The sequence below is a fragment of the Gymnogyps californianus genome, chromosome 12 (assembly GCF_018139145.2).
Source record: "Gymnogyps californianus isolate 813 chromosome 12, ASM1813914v2, whole genome shotgun sequence".
NCBI classification, from domain to species: domain Eukaryota; kingdom Metazoa; phylum Chordata; class Aves; order Accipitriformes; family Cathartidae; genus Gymnogyps; species Gymnogyps californianus.
The window spans coordinates 20,924,954-20,944,522 of NC_059482.1; the positions used below are offsets into that span (position 1 = coordinate 20,924,954).

The window sequence follows — 19,569 nt, forward strand, 5'->3', positions numbered from 1 at the left end:
ATATTAAGAGGTGATCCACAAAGAATGCCAAGATACCCCTTAAAGGTTGACATTTGCTAGTTTTTTAACTAAGTTACATCTTACATGCCCATGTGCCTCCGCCACATATAAACAGCCCCGTGAACTTCTGTTAGGTGATGCCCAGCTCTTCAGGGTTGTAGCACTGTCTCCTGAAGTGCTTTAAACAGAGACCTTCACAATAATTTGAAGGAGCATTAAATTACTACAGACAAATAAAAGGATGAAGTCTTGGTAACTGTTAAGACCACATGCATCTCATGGCTGAGATAGTTTGCCCTAAGTGGTGGCACACCACAGTATGATCTTCCATTAATATTATGGCTCTAGCATACTTTTTTCCTAAATCCCTAACATCAAACATCCTTTCCCACTGATCCGGAAAAAAGTTAAACTCAAATTCTTTTTGTCCAGAGACTCAGTGGATTGCAGGGAACACATACAAGTAACTGCTAACTGTGAGAACATTTTAGATGGTGACAATGCAAAAACCCCAAATCCTGCTGAACTGAAAACACAGGAACTTAAGGAATATGGCTCTTTAGCACTACAGTGAGGGTAAAATGAGAGCTGAAATTGTAAATCAGTTTCCCAGACACCCTTACCGATTTTTTAAAAGTAAGCATACCTAAAGAAAGAAAAAAGAAAGCAGCTAGCCCAACTTTGTTTGAATGACTTAATGTTTCATCTAAATTCTTCAGAAAGTGGTGGGGACCAAAGAAAGTAAAGAAAGTAAAACTTCTGACTCAATACAGGTTAGCACTGATATTCAGATATTTCTCATAAATTAAGCCTTCACTTTTCAAGCAAATTCCACTGGGTACACTGTGATCCTATGTTTGACTGCAAAATGCATTTGCTCAGAGAATGGAGCAACCAATACACCGTCCCAATAATGTATGAAATTTTATTGCTAAAGTAAGAAAAGAAACAGTTGCTTTGGGGACAAGTCCTATCTATCAATCCTCTAGTGAGAAAAGGACACAAGTGGAAAACTGGTGCTGTTGGCTGCCATTTAAATATAGTTCTTATTCAAATACAGCGCCTTTCTTTCTCAACACATTTCTGTAACTGCTGTAATGTCTGCAGCACAACAGAGATTTTCAGTTTTTTAGATTCATCCAAGCACTTAACATCAACTTATAGCCAAATAAAATTTCCTAGTTACGACAAAAAACTGCACGAGTAGAAGCTCAGCATCTTCAGGAAGAAAGCTGAAGTCTGGTAATTTTTAGTTCGACCTAGAACAAAGTTAATGTTCTAATGAGTAGAAATCCTAGCTACATCACACATGTGGCATACCAGGCATTCTGAATCAATTTAAATCATGTCTGATGCGCTTTCCTCCAGAGTTGCGGCGTTCATAGCATATTATACTGAAATAAGCCTGTGTGGAAGACTCTGGTTTATGAGCAGCTGCCACCGAACAGCAGACAGGAAGTTACACTGCATTAGAAGCGAGATGGAGAATAGTATTATAAAGGGGAGGGGAAGTAAAACAACTTCACACACTTCATCAGTGTGGTGACTGGTATTTAAACAATAAAAAAGAATATCTGAGAACTAATGTTCTTTCAGGTAAGAAAGACCAGAGCTATATAAACATCTCGAATAACAAATGAAAACCGGGGACATTTTATCTTACTGTAAGAAGCATACAAAATGAATCATGCAAAGAAAGCTGGTCACACAGTTCTTAACAAAACAAGGGGACTCTCAATAAAATTAGATTTTAAAGAAGCACTGAAGTCCAGACGCACAGTTCAGCCTGAAGTTCATAGGGTATCGGTATAAAACTGAAGTAAAAATTAAAGAACTTCATTAAGCACAATAAAACTAGTCTAAGTAATTAATGATACTAGAGAACCAAGGTGAAAATAAAGCTCTCCATTTCATTCCAGGGTTCAATTATGTGAGATTTCAGGCAACACATTACACTACTACACTGTCTGCCCCTGAATTCCTTAACAATATCTATTCATTTGTTCTTAAAAAAAAAAAAAAAAAAAAAAACCTCGACATTAGCTGACAACACAAAAGATCAGGAAGCCTTGGTATGGTTCGGATATCCAGAAACAGGACATAGACCGAATTTGACACACCCCCCACACCCCCACAATCACAGTGAAATACAACGTTCTATCATTTTTACAATCTAGGGAGCTATTTTTAGTGCTACTTTTTCTTTTGCTGTGACAAACCTGAAAAATTGCTCAAATACACAACTAAATTTGCTACAGGTCAGACAGCACAGAATGTTAAAACTTTCTCAAAAAAAAAAGTAAGCTTGAGTTTAAAATGAGTAGAAACATTAAGTGAACACTTAACTATCCAATTCTTGAGTTAATGAAGACAAGGTATCCACTAGAGGCTTACCCACCCGTTGTGAACATCAGATGCATCAAATTAAAAGGCAAATTAAGCATACTAAAAACCCCTCAGTTAAGAAATACCAGAACGAAAAACCTCAAGCCTATGCAGTAGATATTCACAGAATCCCGACTTTCACATGGATTCACAAGGGTGTTGCTCTTTCTAAAATTCAATAATTTAAGAAGCAATTCTAGCAGATGCTGCATTGGTAGCTTTGTCAATCTGTGTACAAAACTGCTTAGGCATAATAGTGACATATTTCAACTCTGGATAAACTATTTTGGGCCATCATTTGCTTAGCCAAACACCGAAGCAGAATTCCAGAATAAAAATATTCTAGTGTTGGTAAGTTTATCTACATTCTAGATCTCAAACTAATGCCTAAAATAATAATTAACTGACAGCTCCCCCCATAGCCTTTTTTTATTCATATAATTAAAAACATGCCTTGCTGGCTTAAATCCAGTGATGAACAAACACACATTATGCACTGCCTCAAGAATCAAAGCTCATAAAACAATGTTGCACAGAGCTACAAAAATCACATGGTGTTAAGAGACTGCTGAAGCCTCTGAAAGAAATTCTTAATAAAACCAAACGACAAAATCTATAGAGGACAAAATCTCAGACAATTCATATGAAACACTTAACTGTTTCTGTTGATAACATAAGAAACATTCTCCCATTCTGCTTACTCCTCTTCTGAAGTTATGGGAGTCGCTTACTTTCAGCCAAGTCTAACACTGTGCAGAGCAAGCCTGCATTCACATGTGATTTAGACCAGTAAAGTTTGATTACAACGGTGAATTTGTGATTTGTTCATACTAGAGCATAACACTATTCCCATTTATTAGTTTGTCCACCTCTAGCCTCATTCAGAGGAATTCTTCTAAACATTTTAGTGAAGCACTCCAGAACTTACTGTAAACACACATAAAACAGGGAGTGGCATTCATTAATGAGGCTCATGTTCTATTTTAATACACAGCATATCTACCACGCTCTTACATGATTAAGACAACACAAGAAAATGGATGAAGTAGTTCAGTACTTCAAGAATTCATTCAGAGAAAACAAAGTTAAAAAAAATCACAGGAGTAAATAAAATTAGTTTTGAACTGGCAAGAAGAGAGACTTCAGTCTTCTTACACATTACAAGAAAAATTCCTCATTCAATTGTGAGCCAGAATCAATATTTTTCAATAAGAGCCAGATTCAATTCAGTTTCCTTAGCAAAGCAGTCAGGACCCCGCATAGCCAACTTTACTCCTTCTCCCCCAATTTGTCAAACTTCCGCAAGCCTCACAGGACTAAACGGAAAAAGAATTTTTTCCAAAAAACCTCATTAACTTGAATTCCAAATACCATATCTGCCCTCAGGAATTTTTTTTTCTTCCAATCAAGTTTTCCCACTATAGGAAATATTTATCTTCCACCTAGCAGCATTTAAAAGACCCAATATGCCATTAAACCTGAATATGCTTCAAATATTTCCTCCAGCCTGGTAGGTTTGGTAGCATTAGCTGTTACTTGTAACAAGAGTGGGTAAAAAATTTTAGGCAAAAGCAAGAATTCTGTAGTCTATTAAAAATCTTTAAGTCAAAACATTATACAGAAACTAGCCTGAAACAGAAAGGCTATGTGGGCTTAAGTGCTGGCCCAAACCTAGTGAGGTCTGCAGAAAGTCTCCTATTGAATTCAGTGATCTTTGGATCAGTCCCAAAGCATCTACAGTAGCATAAATAAGAGACAGCATCTGCATTTTAAAGGTATGTTTTTCCTGTAAAATAAAACCAGCTGTAAGTGATTTCAGTAACTTTCTTCTGATGAGACTAAGCAAGGTTTCTGACTTTAAATCTAATACAGCTTCACAGTAACCATCACTGTCACTAGGGAATTCTAGCTTTCCGTATCAGTCTATGGGACATCCACCTCAGAAAAAAAATATTCAGAAATCAATTATGAAAGTGATGCTTCTTCTGTATTATAGCTCATGGTAAAACTGAGGAAAAAAAAGCTTCATTCCACTAAGCAGCACACTGAATGCTTGCTGTATCAACCGGCAACCTAAGACCCAATGAAGTAACCTGTTCAAAGCGCAAATTTTCATTAGTCTACCACAATCCACTGGCCAAAGTCTAATTCCTGAACCATTTTAGAAGCACCTACTCAACACCAAATTTAAATTGTTCCCCAAAATTTTATCATAGAATGACAGTAGAAATAAAGTTCTGTTCTTCAAAATAATAAAAAGCCACCAGTACTGCCCACGTGTTTCCCTCCAGAAATATTAACATGCTTTAAAACAAAGCGATACCAGATTTTATCCTACCAGCTTTCAGTTGTACTCACGTGACTACCGACATGCACCAAGATGTGAAATTACTAATAATTTCACATCATACATGCAGTCTATACTAATAAGATCATAAGCACAACATAAAAATTTCTTTCAGTCACAACAATTTCCTTCTTACCTTGCCTCCTTCTCTTTCAAAGTCGACATATTCCCGGGTCGGTGTCTGTCGCTGCTCCCCCTGCCAGCTGGCCGGAAAAAACTGGAGAGACAGATTGGTTCCTGTGGCCACAAAAGCCTTTTAGAAAAATCAATACAAACAGGATCAGGGAGCAAGACATTACATAAATTATGCAGGCAGTCATTTATTTTTACATCAGTTTATGTCTTAAGCCAGGCAGCATAGAGAATACTTAAAGTCAAAAACATGCACTCATCATTTTTCTTAAGTATTAAGTTACAAACATCTGATTCCATTTTGACAACATTTGCCATTGGCTGGTTCGGATATAAAATACAACATGGAATCAATACTTCTTTCAAATCAGTTTTGCTGACATTAGAATCTGTCCTTTCAGTTCTGTCTGGATACCCTGCACCAAATTAGTACCTGCAACATTAAAAATTGCCCATGCTTTTTAAAGAGCTTGCGTATCTCTAAAAGAAGTACTGCTGAAGGAAAATGAACTCCTGAGATCTGTTACTAGGGACAACTTTTTTTGAAAGAAAAGGACTTGTTTTCTTTCACAATCTACTTGTGCCTAGATAAACACTTATCTGAACTGAAATGTAAATATTCCTATTCTATCATCTACAGGCAAGCAGCATCAATATACAGCTCAACTAAACTTCACATGACAAAGTCCTCTTGCCACATTAAGGCACCAGTGAAATCCAAATCAGCAGATGCTGTGTCAGTGAGAACAGGCAACCATAGGAATTCTTCTCAGCTGCAGCCCTTTGTAAAATCATTAAAGGGACTGACTTAACCATATTAAAAAAAGCATACATTGCTTTCAAGTAAATGATTTCCTATGGTTTCACATGAAAATAAGATTCAGTTTTCTTTATAAACTCTCTGTGTTTATTTGTTATCTTATCAACTCCAAGCCATGAGGAGTACATCAATTTCTAGACATGAAATAAAAAATGATTTTTGCAAGTAGAAGATTCACAGTATTTATACCCTTCTCTGGTACACGTGAGTACGTCCCGTAAGCATGCAAATACTCAAACAAGCTCCCAGAATATAACTCTACTCAAAATCCCAGGGTTAAACGTAATTTGTTGCAATCAAATAACTGTATTGATTACCATGATCACTTAGATTTAAACGGTCATTAATCCAGAATACAGTTTTTCTTAAAAGCTATACAAATACTACTCTAATAGTCGGAATTTCCTGACAAGCAGATTCCTTTCAAGCAACCCAGATTTCAGCAACTCTATGGTATAACCATACTGCTACCTATGACACAATAGCTCTACATGTTATTTAAGATAGTTCCGGTCATGTACTGCAACGCTGTCTGTGACACGATTAATACCTCCCATTTTGAAAGTAGAAGTGCTTTGTCTTGACTTCTTCCCCTCCACCAGGGGAGACTAACACTCTGCAATCAGGTTCCATTCCAGACTATCCTTAAAAGCAGATTTTTTTTTTTTAAAATCTCCTGTTAAGCACATTCTCAATGTCATTAAAATTGATAAATCGGTCCTACTACTATCGGGGGGGATATTGCATTGGTATATTAATATTTGTTTGCCCTACGATACGCAAAGACAAACATTTCAATCAATGTAATAGAAGCTTCACTGAGGATACACTTGCACAAATAGGAAACATCAAAACTGCGAGGGCTGCAGACCATCAGTATCAGGCTGACTAGCTTGTATTATCCCTTTGCTTTTCTAAGTGGTTCTATTTACATATCAACAAAAAAATTATACCTATCACCAAATATTTTTGACTCATAAGCCATCACCACTTAAGTCTGTTCAAGAACTACCTTCCCACCTCCGAGCATCTTTAGCAAATACGTGTTTTATACTCCTTAATTTATACACTTAAAACCAAATGCCAAGGAGTGAGATCTTTGAGTGTAAACCAGCTGACTACTGCAGCCCTCCAGACCACTCCAGTTTCTGCAGGCCCCAAGGATACTAGGTCAGAAGTACTATACTTGTTTTCTGGGAAACCGAGCGAGACAGTGAAATGCCCATGCCTCCCTGCTTCCACCCCCCAACTTGTGCTAGAGGGCCATGAAAAACCATGGGAAAAATACCAGAGAAAAGAAGAAAATGAAAGTACACAAATTCCCATCATCCTCATGGAGTCATGCAGGCAACATTTAAACTGTAGGCTATTTAAAAAGCTACACAGATATTTATTCTCTGGGTTTTTGAAGCTTGTTCCCTCCCTTTGAACAGATAAAACCATCCAATTAAAATACCCACGTGCTTCTCGAATCAAAATCATAGGCCTACACTGAAAAACTCGAGAACAGTCTCACTAGTAACCACACAGGACTACACCAAACCCAACAATTTTCTTCTAGTAACAAGCAAATTTTAAAAAATTGAAAAAAAAAAAAAAAAAATCACACTCACTTGGTCTTAGACTCGAAAGTAAGAAAATTATAATTTTCTATACAGAACCTTTTAAAGCTCAGTCTGAAATGCTATCATACACATATGCCTCAAATTTTGCAAAAAGCTTATCAGGTAGTACAAGGGTGATCTGACCCACATGTAGACAGAGTAAATACAAGCACCTTCCAAACAAATAGATAGTTAGGAAGTCTCCCAAAACAAACTGAACATGTAAAGCTATTTTCAAGTTATCAAAGCAACAGCAGTAAACCCAAAATCTTATTTAATGTGTCACAGTTACTTTTTCAGTAATACTGGTAACTATTTTCTTTATTCAAGAGTTATTTGACAGAAGTAACCAACAACCTACTGCCGGTTCCACATTAAATCCCTAAGCTGTTCTCTGGGTTTTTTTGCCTGCTTAAAAATATGTAAGGTCATTTGCAAAGGCTCCCTTTGGAGATAAAAGGGTAAATCCTTGATGTCTGGAAAAACATTCAAGACTGAAAAAAAAGTAAAATGGCTAGCTCTTTTTAACATCACTCATTACACACACTACATTTCTAAATAAACCTGACTACTTGTGCCCTGTTCACAAAACAAAACCAGATGTTTCAGATCAAGAAATTTAGAAGCTGTTTTATAATTAAGTAGAAGTAAAAATGCATAGAACAGGCATCACTGGTTGCTTCCAAGGGACAGAGTTCTAGCAGAGAAAGGCAGCAGCAGGCTTCGAAGCACAAAGGTGAAACTACAGTGATTTCCCACTTATATAAATAACTGCATAGGCTGCATTAGAAAGCAAGTTTATAAGCTACATGTCCCTTTTTTTTTTTTAGGGAAGGGCTCAGGTATACTATGCACTTTCACCTGTTCAGGAACTTCAAATGCTAGCACACTACATTTTCCCTACCTACCCATTGTTTCCCTGGTGACTTTTTAAAGGAAGCAAACATGCGCAATGAAAAATGAATGTAAAAAAAAAACCAGGTAAAATTAAGAGACAGACTACAGGGGGCCTCTCACAAAATAATATTACAGGTTCTAAGACCACAGACAGCAAGCAGGGATAAGATTCAGCTAAAATAAAGTGACCCAGTAAAAGACAACCGTGTACTTGAGTGTATATCCTTTTACTCACAAATGCAAATGAAAAAGATCAGTTGCAATAACTGGTATTCAATCATATTTGTTTGGATGTGCATAAGAATAATTTCATTGTGCACTGACCAGCAATATCTATACCACGTGAAATTAAAGAATCATCATAAACCAAGCTTGGCGAAAGTCACAGTTATTTTCTATGGGAAGGGAATTTTTACCTTGTCTTTCATTATATACTGTAAATGAAAAAGAGGTTACTTCTGCATTTTAAGAACCGCCAAGAGTTAAGAACTTAACAACAATGCTATGAGATACTGATCCTACAGAAGTAACATATAGCAGAAATCAAACCAGGAAATAACTAGTCAGTTCTTGACTACTCCGAGCCATACTTCATCTCACTTCTTAATTCAGAAGATAGTCTGTAACTAGCCTTAATGAATGAGAAAAACGGGGCTGAAGTTACGAGTTTCAAAGCCTAATTTTAAAAGCATTTGATTTAGTTCACAAATACATCAAACAGCTCATTCGAGACTTTTAGCTAGCGTCTTGTGAACAATTTTACTCATTTCTGAAACTTAACTGTTTCCGAAAAAAAAAAAGAAAAGAAAAGAAAAAAAGCTGAATATTGAAATAAGCAGTTTATAATTGTAACACGTGCCCAGGGAAGGAAGTACAGCCAATTCGCACTCGCGGGTGGCTCTGAAGGCTCCGAGAGACTTTCCTCACCCACCTATCACCTCCCTTTAACCCTAGCGCTCAACTCAACTACATTTTTACTGCTCCAGCGAAGGCAGAGCGAGTTGACGCATTTTAGCGAAAAAGCACTATTCTTAAAGGGAAAGAAACGCCGCCTTTTAACGACAGCCCCCCTTTCCCTCGGCGGCTGGAAGGCGGCAGATGTAATTTCTTTCCTTAAGGAAAACTTTTCAGCACGGCGCGGCCACCCAGACCCGACCGGCACCACGCACCGTCCGAGCACCGTCCCGCTCCCGCCACACCCAGCGCGAAGCCTTTTAGCTCAGTTACTTGCAAGCGTTGTTCCTCCTCCTCAAAGGCTCCCCGAAACTTTTTATTTAAAAAAAAAAAATAATAAAAATTAAAAATAAAATAAAGGGGCGAAGCGGCGGAGGGGCCCGGGAGCGGCTGCCCGGCCCCGGGGCCGGCCGCTTTACCCCCGCCCGCGGCTGACAGGCGCCGGCGGCCGCCCCGGCCCGGTCCCGGCGGGCCCCGAGGGGAGCGCGGCGCCACTTACGATCTCGGAGCGGCCGTCGCGGCAGGCGTTCTGGAAGCGGGCCTGCCTCTCCTCGTGGGGCCGGTCCCTGAAGCCGGTGTATTTAATCTGCGGGGAACAGGGCGCGCAATCAGGAGGGGCCAATCCCGGCGATAAGGGGGCAGCGGAGTGCACAGACTGCGCCGCCTTCCCGCGCCGCCGGGCTCGGCTCCCTCCGCCGCGGCTGAGGCGAGGCGCGGGGCTCCCCCCGGCCTCTCCGCGGCCCGCGGAAACTTTCCCCGCGGCGGGCGGAGGGAAGCGGGGGGGGGGGGCCTCGCCGCCGCCGCCTCACCTCGCACTCTCGGCTCAGCTTCCTGAAGAACTCCTCGTTCTCGAACTTGCTCCGCTGGTCGGGGACAACCCGCGGCATGGTGGTGGGGCCGCCGCCGCCGGCTGCCCTCCCGCCCTCCCTCCCGCCCCGCGCTGTCCCAGCCCCAGCGCTCGCCTCGCCCTTTGTTAGCCCCCGCCGGCGGCGCCCCCCTCCCTCCCTCCCTCCCTCCCTCCTTCCCTCCTCCGCCTCCTCCCTCCCTCCTCCGCCTCCTCCCTCTCCCTCCTCCCCCCGCCGCGCGCGCAGAGGAGCCGCAGCCGCAGCCGCCGCCGCCGGAGCTCGCGCTGCCGCTGCCGCGCGCCGCCCGCTCCCGCCCCCCCCCCCCCCCCCGACTTCCTCCCCGGCTCGTAAACTCCGGCCGAACAGCCGCACCATTCACAACTCCGCCGCCGCCGCCGCCGCGCATGCGCCGCAGGGGCTCGCGCGCCTCCCTCCGAGGCGGGAAGCGGGGCGATGGGGGGGGGGGGGAGGTGTGAGTCAGTGCCCCCCCCCCCTTCCCCGAGGCGGGCGGTGACTCACCCCGCAGGGCTGAGGGGAGCGGGGTCGCTCCCCCTCGGTAACGCGGCTCGTCTCGATGGTTTCCGGCTTCCTGCTTCGAGGGGAGCAGCCTCAGCCCTGCCGGCGGCGGGCAGCGGCCGCCCCGGTTGGCGATGGGGCGCTATCCCCTCACGGCGGGGACTCGGCCGTCCCTCCCGGGCCGCCCCCTGCACCTGCTCCGGCAGTCCCGCTTGGGCTGGGAGAAAGGAGAGGTGGCCGCGTCGTGGCCCCGCCGCCCCAGCCGCGGGTGGTGGTGGTGGTGGTGAGGAGGGGGCAGGTAGGGAGGGACCGTGCTGGCGTCGCACCGGCCTCCTCGGGCTCCCCTCACGGTCAGCGAGGGCCGGCCGCGGCCCAGGGGTCAGTGTGAAGGCCTGGCTTAGCCCAAAGCAGGGTCCCAGGACCGTACCCCACCGCTGCCAAAGGACCCCCACACACACACACACCCCGCTGTCCGGCCGCCGTCCAAACCGGGGCTACGCCGGGGCCGCCTCAGCCTGTTCGGTCCGAGAGCCGCGGGGAGCCGGCGCTCCCGGCAGCAGCTGCCGAGCCGCGCACAGAGCGCAGGCGAGGGGCCTGTGCCCGAGGAGAGCAGAAGCACCCGCCACTTCAAAATGCGCAGCAGGGCTGCTCGGTGTCTTTGAAATCTTGGTGTCAGCCTAGAGCAAAAAACCCAGCGCTTGGGTTCCCCAGCACGTAAAAAAGTTCGCTTACTCGCATGCTAAACACACAGCACCAAAGCTGCAGCCTGAACTCTTCATCTTCACGAACAGGCATTTTACAGGAGCTAATTCAATCAAGGACCACAGCAGGACATACATCACCTGCCCCTAAGTCCATTTCTTCATACATACCTTGATTATTTTTTTCCTACAACCACTCCCCCAGCTTTTTAGCAGCTCTGGAGCGTCGTAAGGATAGCTGCACATGCCAAAAAACAGTTGGGTATTACGATACCTATTGCCAACATAAAAATATTAGAGCTTATTAGATCTTTTGATAAAGAAATGAGGTTTTCTAATCTCTCAGTATTACAATCTTAACTTCACACGTACTCATGCAAATTGGAAGAGGGCAATGCTAAGGTTAGCCAGGAGGCATGATTTGAATCAAGTACGAGCAAATTAATAAAAAATGAGGGAAGTGTCTGTATCCCTTAACTAATTGTATACAGGCTTCATTAAAAAAACTGTACAAGTTTCTTTCTAAATGTAGAAAATAATCTTGGAGAAGTTTAATACATTTGTGAACTGCAGATTTAGGCAGTAACTCCATATGTGTTTAAGCTGTATCTTCCCATTTTTAGTACGTTACCGTAATGCAGAAACGTGTAAATTTAGAAGTTAAAAGCACTAAAAGAACTGTTTTAAAACCTTTCTTCAATAATAACCAAATCTGAAAAGACGCTGAGATTGAAAACATAAAAATGTTACGTATTATCTCGATTAATTTAGATTAATATGAACCCTTAAGCAAAATTCTCGTGAATGTCAGGCACATTTAAAGGTCCCAAAATAAGACATTTTTTAAAAAAAATCCATATCACTATTCATCTTACAGCAAGATCAATACCAAGAGCGTAGACCTGCAGGAGAACTGCCAAGTTCATAAGGTAGAAATCTGCTCTCTTAACCCCCAATAATCTTTCACTACTTACTAGTACGTTGCCCAGTTCCCACCTCCTCACGCCCCAAACTGACTGTGCCTCCTTCCAAACAACAATTTGCAAAAAAATTTACCAAGGTCAAAAGCAAGATGAGTGGTTATGAAGCCCTAAAATAAGAAACGGGAGACATAATCACCTAGCAAGTTTGGGTTTTTGACCTTGGCATACGTTTTTCAAGACTTTGGAAACAACATCAAATTTCACCGCTTTCCTCCACACGGGTCTTTGTTTAACAACTGTCATCCTGGAGTTATCATCTCTCCGCTGCAAAGTTTTTGTTTTAAATAAAGAGAGTCAATATTATCGGAAAGTCTGTGACAGATCAGACACTGCCTGTGTTTGTTGCCTCAGTCGGTCTGATGCAGAAGGGGCGAGATGGAAAACAGTGGCACAGTATCATATTATTTTTCTGAATTTATCCAGTTTCTCTACACTAAGCTGACACAAAAAAGTTAACTTCCTCTCTGAAGAACACCTCCTGAGGGAAGGGAACCGATTCCTTTATATTGTAACAGATACAACTGGGAGAAAACAATTATTTTAGGCCTGTTTTCTCATCAAGGAAAGCTTATAAAACTGGACCAGCTCTTCCTCTCTCTACCCCGTGCAGCCCTCAACATTTAACAAGGCAATTCAGGTCTTAAAGACAGCGAAGTTCCTACTTTTTTCGTTCCAAGCTGGACAGAGGAGAGGCACGCAAATTCGTCTCTTTGCTGCAAGAAAGGCTAGAGCATAATTTCCACAGTTCTTTACCCTGTTTGGCCAGAGTCGCTGGCCGCCGGCCAGACAGTCAACATAGATCAGAAGCAGCTTCGCAGGTGGTACCTGGGGGACACGAGAGGGAAAGCTGAGGTTATCGTGTTGGAGATGGGATACAAACTCATGGGAATTCTGCGGCTCACCAAACTTTTTTTTTTTTTTTTTGCTTTTAGTGCTATATCAGCAACACACCGAAACGAGCTAGAATCTTTTTCCTTGTGCGTAACCAAACGCGACTGCTTCCTAAAGGTGTCTCAGCGATCTCTCTGCAAAGCCTTTCAGCGTGGTTCAGGCTGCTCAAATGTTAGTAGGCTTACTTTGGTCTGCAAATCCTTGGTCTGTTGATTCACAAGAACTTAGGCTGTTCATCGGGCCTCCGGGTGAGTCACTTTCAGAAAATAGAAATGGTCAAGCTTGTAGGCATGCTGCTTTCAGAGCGATTTCTCACAACAGCCCCCTTTCCAAAATAAGATCTAACGTGTTTACCGTGCACAGATAATTGAGACAAAATACCACTGAAAGATTTACAGATGGGATGTTTTTGAGAAAGGGAGCTTTCTTCAGGTCACGAGTCCTGTATATACTGTTCTTTCTATAACCCTTCTCTGCCATGTCTTCAAAACCTCTGGTTTCCCCTAGGTAGCAGTATTTGATGAACAACTGCGTGGCACTGATGTTATATTGTTCTCCAGACTTCACGCATGTGAGACGCTAATAAGCAAGGCTCCTGTGTATCCATTGATCTACAGCAGCTGCAGCATAATCAAACACCAGTGTTATGTATATACAAGCTACTCTATGATTATAGATCCATTAATAAACTGCAAGATATAATTATGCACATTAGGTGTGAAATGCAATCCACTTACGCAAGGTCTATGCTTATGGGTTCTACAAAATTCGGGGAGAGGGGGCAAAATTGAGCAGATGAATTGACTTCTTTCCCCCAGACTAATTTTTATTTCCCTACTACTACAACCGATGCTCCCAGCCAGAATATCCTCGCTGAAGTGACGCTACCAGTGACGTGGGGTGTTGCTGATCCGTTCGTGGACCCACAGTCACATGCAGAAACCATCCTGAAATGCTCTAACTCACCTCCAGAGCAGCCTTTCGTGTCTAGCCTGCATACATCAGCATAACGATCTATCTTATCTCAGGACTCCCAAAACAACCCTAATGAGGGATATGGGCAATGCAGAGGGCCGTGAGCTATCGGAGTCAATTCACGTCTGTGGAAGCACTTTATGCAGAGATGGATGTAGGGACTCCAAATGTGACAACACACGGCTTTCAGGACTTGGCCAAGTCCAAAGTTGATAACTAAATATCTTACATGGCACACAGAGAGATGAGAGCCATACCACAACAGTTAAACAAAATGATCTAATTTTGCATTGAGTGGGAAGCTGCCTACCAGGTAAAAAATGCTAAGCACGGCAGGTATGAGGGAGGAAGCAGCACCTGATGTCTCTTTTCTCTAAACCAGGCTACAAGACAGACCCATCTGTTCACTCCAGATACCAAAGCTGGAACCTTTTTCCTAAAAGAAGATGCCTGCAGGTGCTGCTTGAAATAACTGAGTGGGACTCTCCTTTATCAGAACATGACTCCTGCCTGCCTTTGTTGTTCCCAAGCATTTGGAGTACTCAGCCAGGACATAGGAGACCCTTCCCACGCTGAAGCTGCTGAAGCCCAAATTCCCAGCCTCCCCACCGAGCACCCTAGTCACAAGGACTCTCACGCTGGAGTAGCTGCGTTCACACCTCTGCTTCGACCTGGGTTACTACCACAGTGCAACAAAAGACCTAAGTCTTCATGGGCAGGCCTAAGCGAAAAGCCAGTAAAAACAACCATCCTTTCCCAGCTGGGTGCTTTGGGCACCCTGGGCTATTTCTGGTTTTGAGCACTGGCAGTTTAACAGCGTGCTTCACAAAGAAATAGCCTTTGTTTCAATAACATACCTGTGCGGCATCTCCCACAGAAGCATGGCCTGTACAGCCTGGGACATCCACCTGAATACACTCTTCTGACACTTGCGTGCCAGCAGTTAATCATAAAAAGATCAGGGACGTGCAACTATGGAAGTACAGTGTGATACCAGGTACAGGAATCTGATGTAGTGAAGGCGGCCTCTGATTATTGAGCTTGGCACTGTCTTAGGAAAACACAACATCATAATGAATTGAAAATCTGTTTAAATTCTTTCAATTAACCAGGGGAATACAGATGTTTTTCTAGAAACCAACACGAAATGAAACTCGAGAACATCAAAACCAATTATTCCTCCAATGATGCAACGGAGGCTGAACTACACAATTAGTTAGAGAACTAAAACAGATTATCCCAGAAGGCTACTTGACTTTCATACTGGTTATTGGGAACAGTGATGATGAGTGAAGCAGGTATACATTTCTATGATTCTGTGGTATCTATACATGTTTTGGCAATGGAACTATGCAGCTTTTATATTAAACCCCTTTTTTTCATTTTACCAATCGCAGCACAATCTGTGCAAAGAAATATTGTCTGAACTCAGAGTCTCCATTGTCTGGCGAGCAGAGGGCAGGACTGGGTGCCTCTTCCAGCCTTGCCTGTGGCCTGCTAAGTGACTTTGGGCATATCGCTTCACCTCTTATGCCTCAATTCCCCCACCTATCAAATGAGTCAAGATCTCCAGATGAAGCTCTCGAGATCTCTATGTAAAAAGCCAGGCACTGTCATTATCCCTGATGTTGAGCAATGAGGAGAAAGTTTAACTGAGCGCAAGGCATGACTCACCCAAGCCTACATACATAAAAGGAAGTGTTTAAAAACTGCCTTTGTGAAATTAGTTCTGAAGATGCTGTTATCGGCATACGGACAATGCTAATGGCACTCAGCTGTATGTTGTTCAGGCATAGCTTTTTCTGCGTATTATCTACTGTGCTGCTATCAGCCACGCTGTCTCATTACATTGCATTTCTCAATCCATTAAAAACTTCTTCAAAAGTATGTGCACGGTTTTGGGGGGTGGCATGCTATGGTAGAGAGCCTTTTACACGTTTTTTTAAAACATTAAGCACAGCGAGACATAAAAGGGACGGACAAGATCTGTAATCTTGTAGCTGTTCTAGAAGTCCCCGCAGATTTTCAGATCTCAAGGGCTTCCAGGAAGCGACATGAGAATGGACGATGCAGACAGTTTCAGTTCCTCAGGCCCAGCACAAGCCAGCTGTAGTACTCTGGCAGCTCAGAGTGGACACGAAGTTGCCCACCCAGGATATCTGAGGTTTTCTTCCACATGAGGGAATCAGGGTGACACTAAGCGGTCACAAGCAGAGAGCCTGTCTAAGAAACAACCAAAACATGCACATGCTCTAGTAGCCTCCACCAGCCAAATCTCTATCTGATAAGCTAAATGCAACATCATCTCTCTGGATTAATTATATTTGCTCCTCTTCTGTTTCCAGTCTTCAGGGGGTTTTGGTGGGGTTTTTTTCCCTTCCTGTTAGCATATACAGCACTGTAAGAAATTGGTTGACACGAACTGGTGAGTTGGTGGCTGATGTGAGAGAGGAGCTCATGTGCAGGGCAGCCTGCGCAGCACAGGGCATGTTCGTATTCAAAGCATGGAAACCAAACACTTGCAGGGATAGCTGTTCATGGGTTGAATTTGAGATGATGGGGGAGAAAACTAAACAGAGGGTGACTCAAAGCCCTGTTCTTGTTTCACATGTGAATGTTTATCGCTGAGCAAGCTGTGTTATAGTCTGTTATACTTTTGATTATACTCAGTACAACTGTTAGAGGTGATTCAGTCTTGGTACAGATAATGTCCAAGTGACTCTTCAGATTCAGAAGAGATTATTCTTGTAAGCTTTGAGCTGTAATTCTTTCCTCTCATAGATCCAGTGGTGGAAGGCAATTGCATTTATGAAGCTTTTTTACCTTCTCTATGGTCAAAGCAGAAATGAACTCCCAACTGTAATCAAGGATTTTAAGACTTTGCCCAACTGAAATAAAAATATCAATAAACTTCACAGGAGGGGAGATTTGCCACAGGCACATCTTAGCTGAAAGTGTTCTGCTGGTGAGAAACAAAGAAGTTTATGCACAAAAAGATCTCTCCTTCCAAAATTCTGTATTTGTTTAGAAGAGTCAGACAACTCCAGAGGATTTATCAGCACAACTTGCATTAATCTTAATGAGAATTTTGTTAAAATCCCCTGTTCTGTTTCTAGGAAGTTTTCCTGAAGATAGTGTAATTTTTTTCTACTGCCATTCAATCCTCTTGGTCACTCACACTTCATCCACGTTTACGACACATGCCCAGCTTTAAATTTGCCTCATAAAAGGCAGCAAAGTGTTGACTTTGAAACCATCAGATTATTCTAAAAATCTTGTTCTCACTTAAAGAATTAATTTCATTTTCAAGGTGAAAGTTGCATTTCAGAACTGAGCAGAGTTCTGCTGTCTTGTTACACACTAAACACATCAAAACCTTCTATTTCCATACACCTAACACACCAGGCTGCCACGTCGTATCATAACAAATGGATTGTCGGCTGTTTTATTGTGCTTTCAGAGAAATCAGTGCTCCACTTAGGTGAACGCAGAGGCTGGGAGAGAAATTCATGAAGTGTGTTGTCTAATTAGCCATTCAAGGCTAGGAAGAGCTGCCACCATTTACAGATGGATCACTGAGAGGTGAAGTCTCTTGCTGAGGCCGATACTGGAAATTAGCAATATTTAAATTTGTGTCTCAAACCAAGTCCGCAAGGAAATATTCCTCTTTATCAGCACATTCCATCGCGGGCAGGTTTGGAGCGCTCTGGCACGGGGGGTGCCGACCGCTGCTTTCATTATGGAGCTCGCAAAGTTAAAAAAAAAAAAAATACCTGGCTGCTGCTTTGGGGCTCTACCGAACTCTGCCTGCCTCCTGTCAGCTCCAAGAACGCAAAGAAAAGCCCATTTCTTGGGTGTGTGCTGCTGAGGGAGCTGCCTTTTCACCTTCTTTTAATACAGTGCTGTTATTGTTTTTGTTCGCATTGATCTTATCCTTTGAGAATTTGGAAGGGATTTCAAAGAGGCAGGTTGTTGATGGTAACTTTGTTTTCGTGCTTCTCCTCTGTTGCTAGAGCTATTTGTTTTTACTGACTAGGAATTAGGATGGCCCCAGTCCTCCACCTTGATCCAAACGGGCATGCCCTGTGTCAGAACGAAGTCTCATAGACTTTCCCTTGACTTCGTAAGAGCACAAGAATTTCCCCGTGCCGATTTGATTGCACGTTTGAGGTTGGAGAGTATATTTACAGCTGCCCCTTTGCCTTCTTTACGTCCCAAGACAGATTCCTCAGCACACTCTACCACAGGATTTTCCTATTAGATGTGAATTTTCCCTCCTTAAGTCTTTGGCGTTGTAATTTGCTGTATTTTTGTGCTTTGCTCCCCCTGCCCAGGCCTGTGCTTACCAACAGGAAGGAGACCAGCAAGATGCCTACGAGCCAACGCTACAGCAGCAGCGAAAGAAACAAGGCACAAGAGCAGCAGAGGTTGCTTTTCACCTCTCGGTCACCTTTGTGGTCTCTGTTAGCAGCTGCAGTGTTTGTAGATGTCCAGTTAAGCTCAAGACTGACCCACAGAACAAGGAGAAACAAAGGTCACTTCCAGTTTCACCAGAAAGAAATTCCAGTGGCTACTCCAACCCCATAATCCAGCCATGATTAATGCGTATCGAAGGCAGATCTGGTTTCATTAGAGATCCTAGATTTTGAACCGTCTTAACTGGGGGGGGGAAAAAACCCCACCCTTGAAAGCTGAAGGAGGAAAAATATGGCTCAAATACAAAGTTGGATCCTGTTGCAGGGGAGTTAACAAATGACAATGTTCTACACAAACACGGGCTGCTCTGGGGAGCATTAAAACAAAGGTAGGCTGGTTCCCTCAGGATTTGCACCTCCATCTTCCCCTTTCACCTATACCACCTAATTTAAAAGCCGTCGAAAGAATTTCTGAAACCCACTTTCCCTCCCACTCTCAAATTTGCTTGAATTTGACCTGCGGACTCAACAATTTGTTGTGTAGGAGAACAGAAAAGAGGAAAAAAGGCACACAGGTGTAGTGATCTCCCACACCTTGCTTTACTATGAGTCCAGTGTCAAACTGAGTTTGTGCAGGGTGAGACTTTTTTTGGACAGAAAGTCCTTTCAGGACAAGGAGAGTGACTGCTGAACCTCTCACAAGAAACATCTCGGTATCAACTGAGATTCCCAGGCTGGAGCCAGACCAACCGACCTGTGTCCGCCACGGAGAGCTGTCATTTTGGGGGGGTTAGCACCTGGCTGGCTGATCTTCAAGTCACAGCCCCGCTCCCAGATTTCAGATCAGAGCACTCGAGGTTTCCAAAAATAGTCCCATCATCGAAGCTCTCCCGTTCAGCCATAATGCAGCGGTATCGTTCCCTAACCTCGTTCTCAGAAACAGCTGAGATTTTTGGCTGCATTTTAAAACAAAAAGGCAAAGAGGAGGAAAAAAGCAGGGGGTGGAAAACAGCTTGAGGGAAATGCCTGGCATGGAAAAGCTTTAGCCTAAATAGCTGAGCTTTGGCAAAGCTGTAAGCAGTCAGACTGCTTCTTACGATGAAA

At 43.2% G+C, this 19,569-nt stretch overlaps 1 protein-coding gene across 4 annotated transcripts in view; it reads right to left on the reverse strand.

Moving 5' to 3' along the window:
• CBFB (core-binding factor subunit beta) overlaps window positions 1–10,026 on the reverse strand; it is a 45,035-nt gene extending 35,009 nt beyond the window's left edge. For 3 of the 4 annotated variants that reach the window (XM_050904222.1, XM_050904219.1, XM_050904220.1), the window contains exons 1-3: window positions 9,949–10,026; window positions 9,639–9,725; window positions 4,869–4,985 (exon numbers count right to left, since the gene is read on the reverse strand). In XM_050904222.1, coding sequence (XP_050760179.1) covers window positions 4,869–4,985; window positions 9,639–9,725; window positions 9,949–10,026 — 282 coding nt within the window. The remainder of the gene's footprint in view (window positions 1–4,868; window positions 4,986–9,638; window positions 9,726–9,948) is intronic. The other variant, XM_050904221.1, reaches the window with a different exon arrangement.
• Between the last annotated feature and the right edge of the window lie 9,543 nt (window positions 10,027–19,569).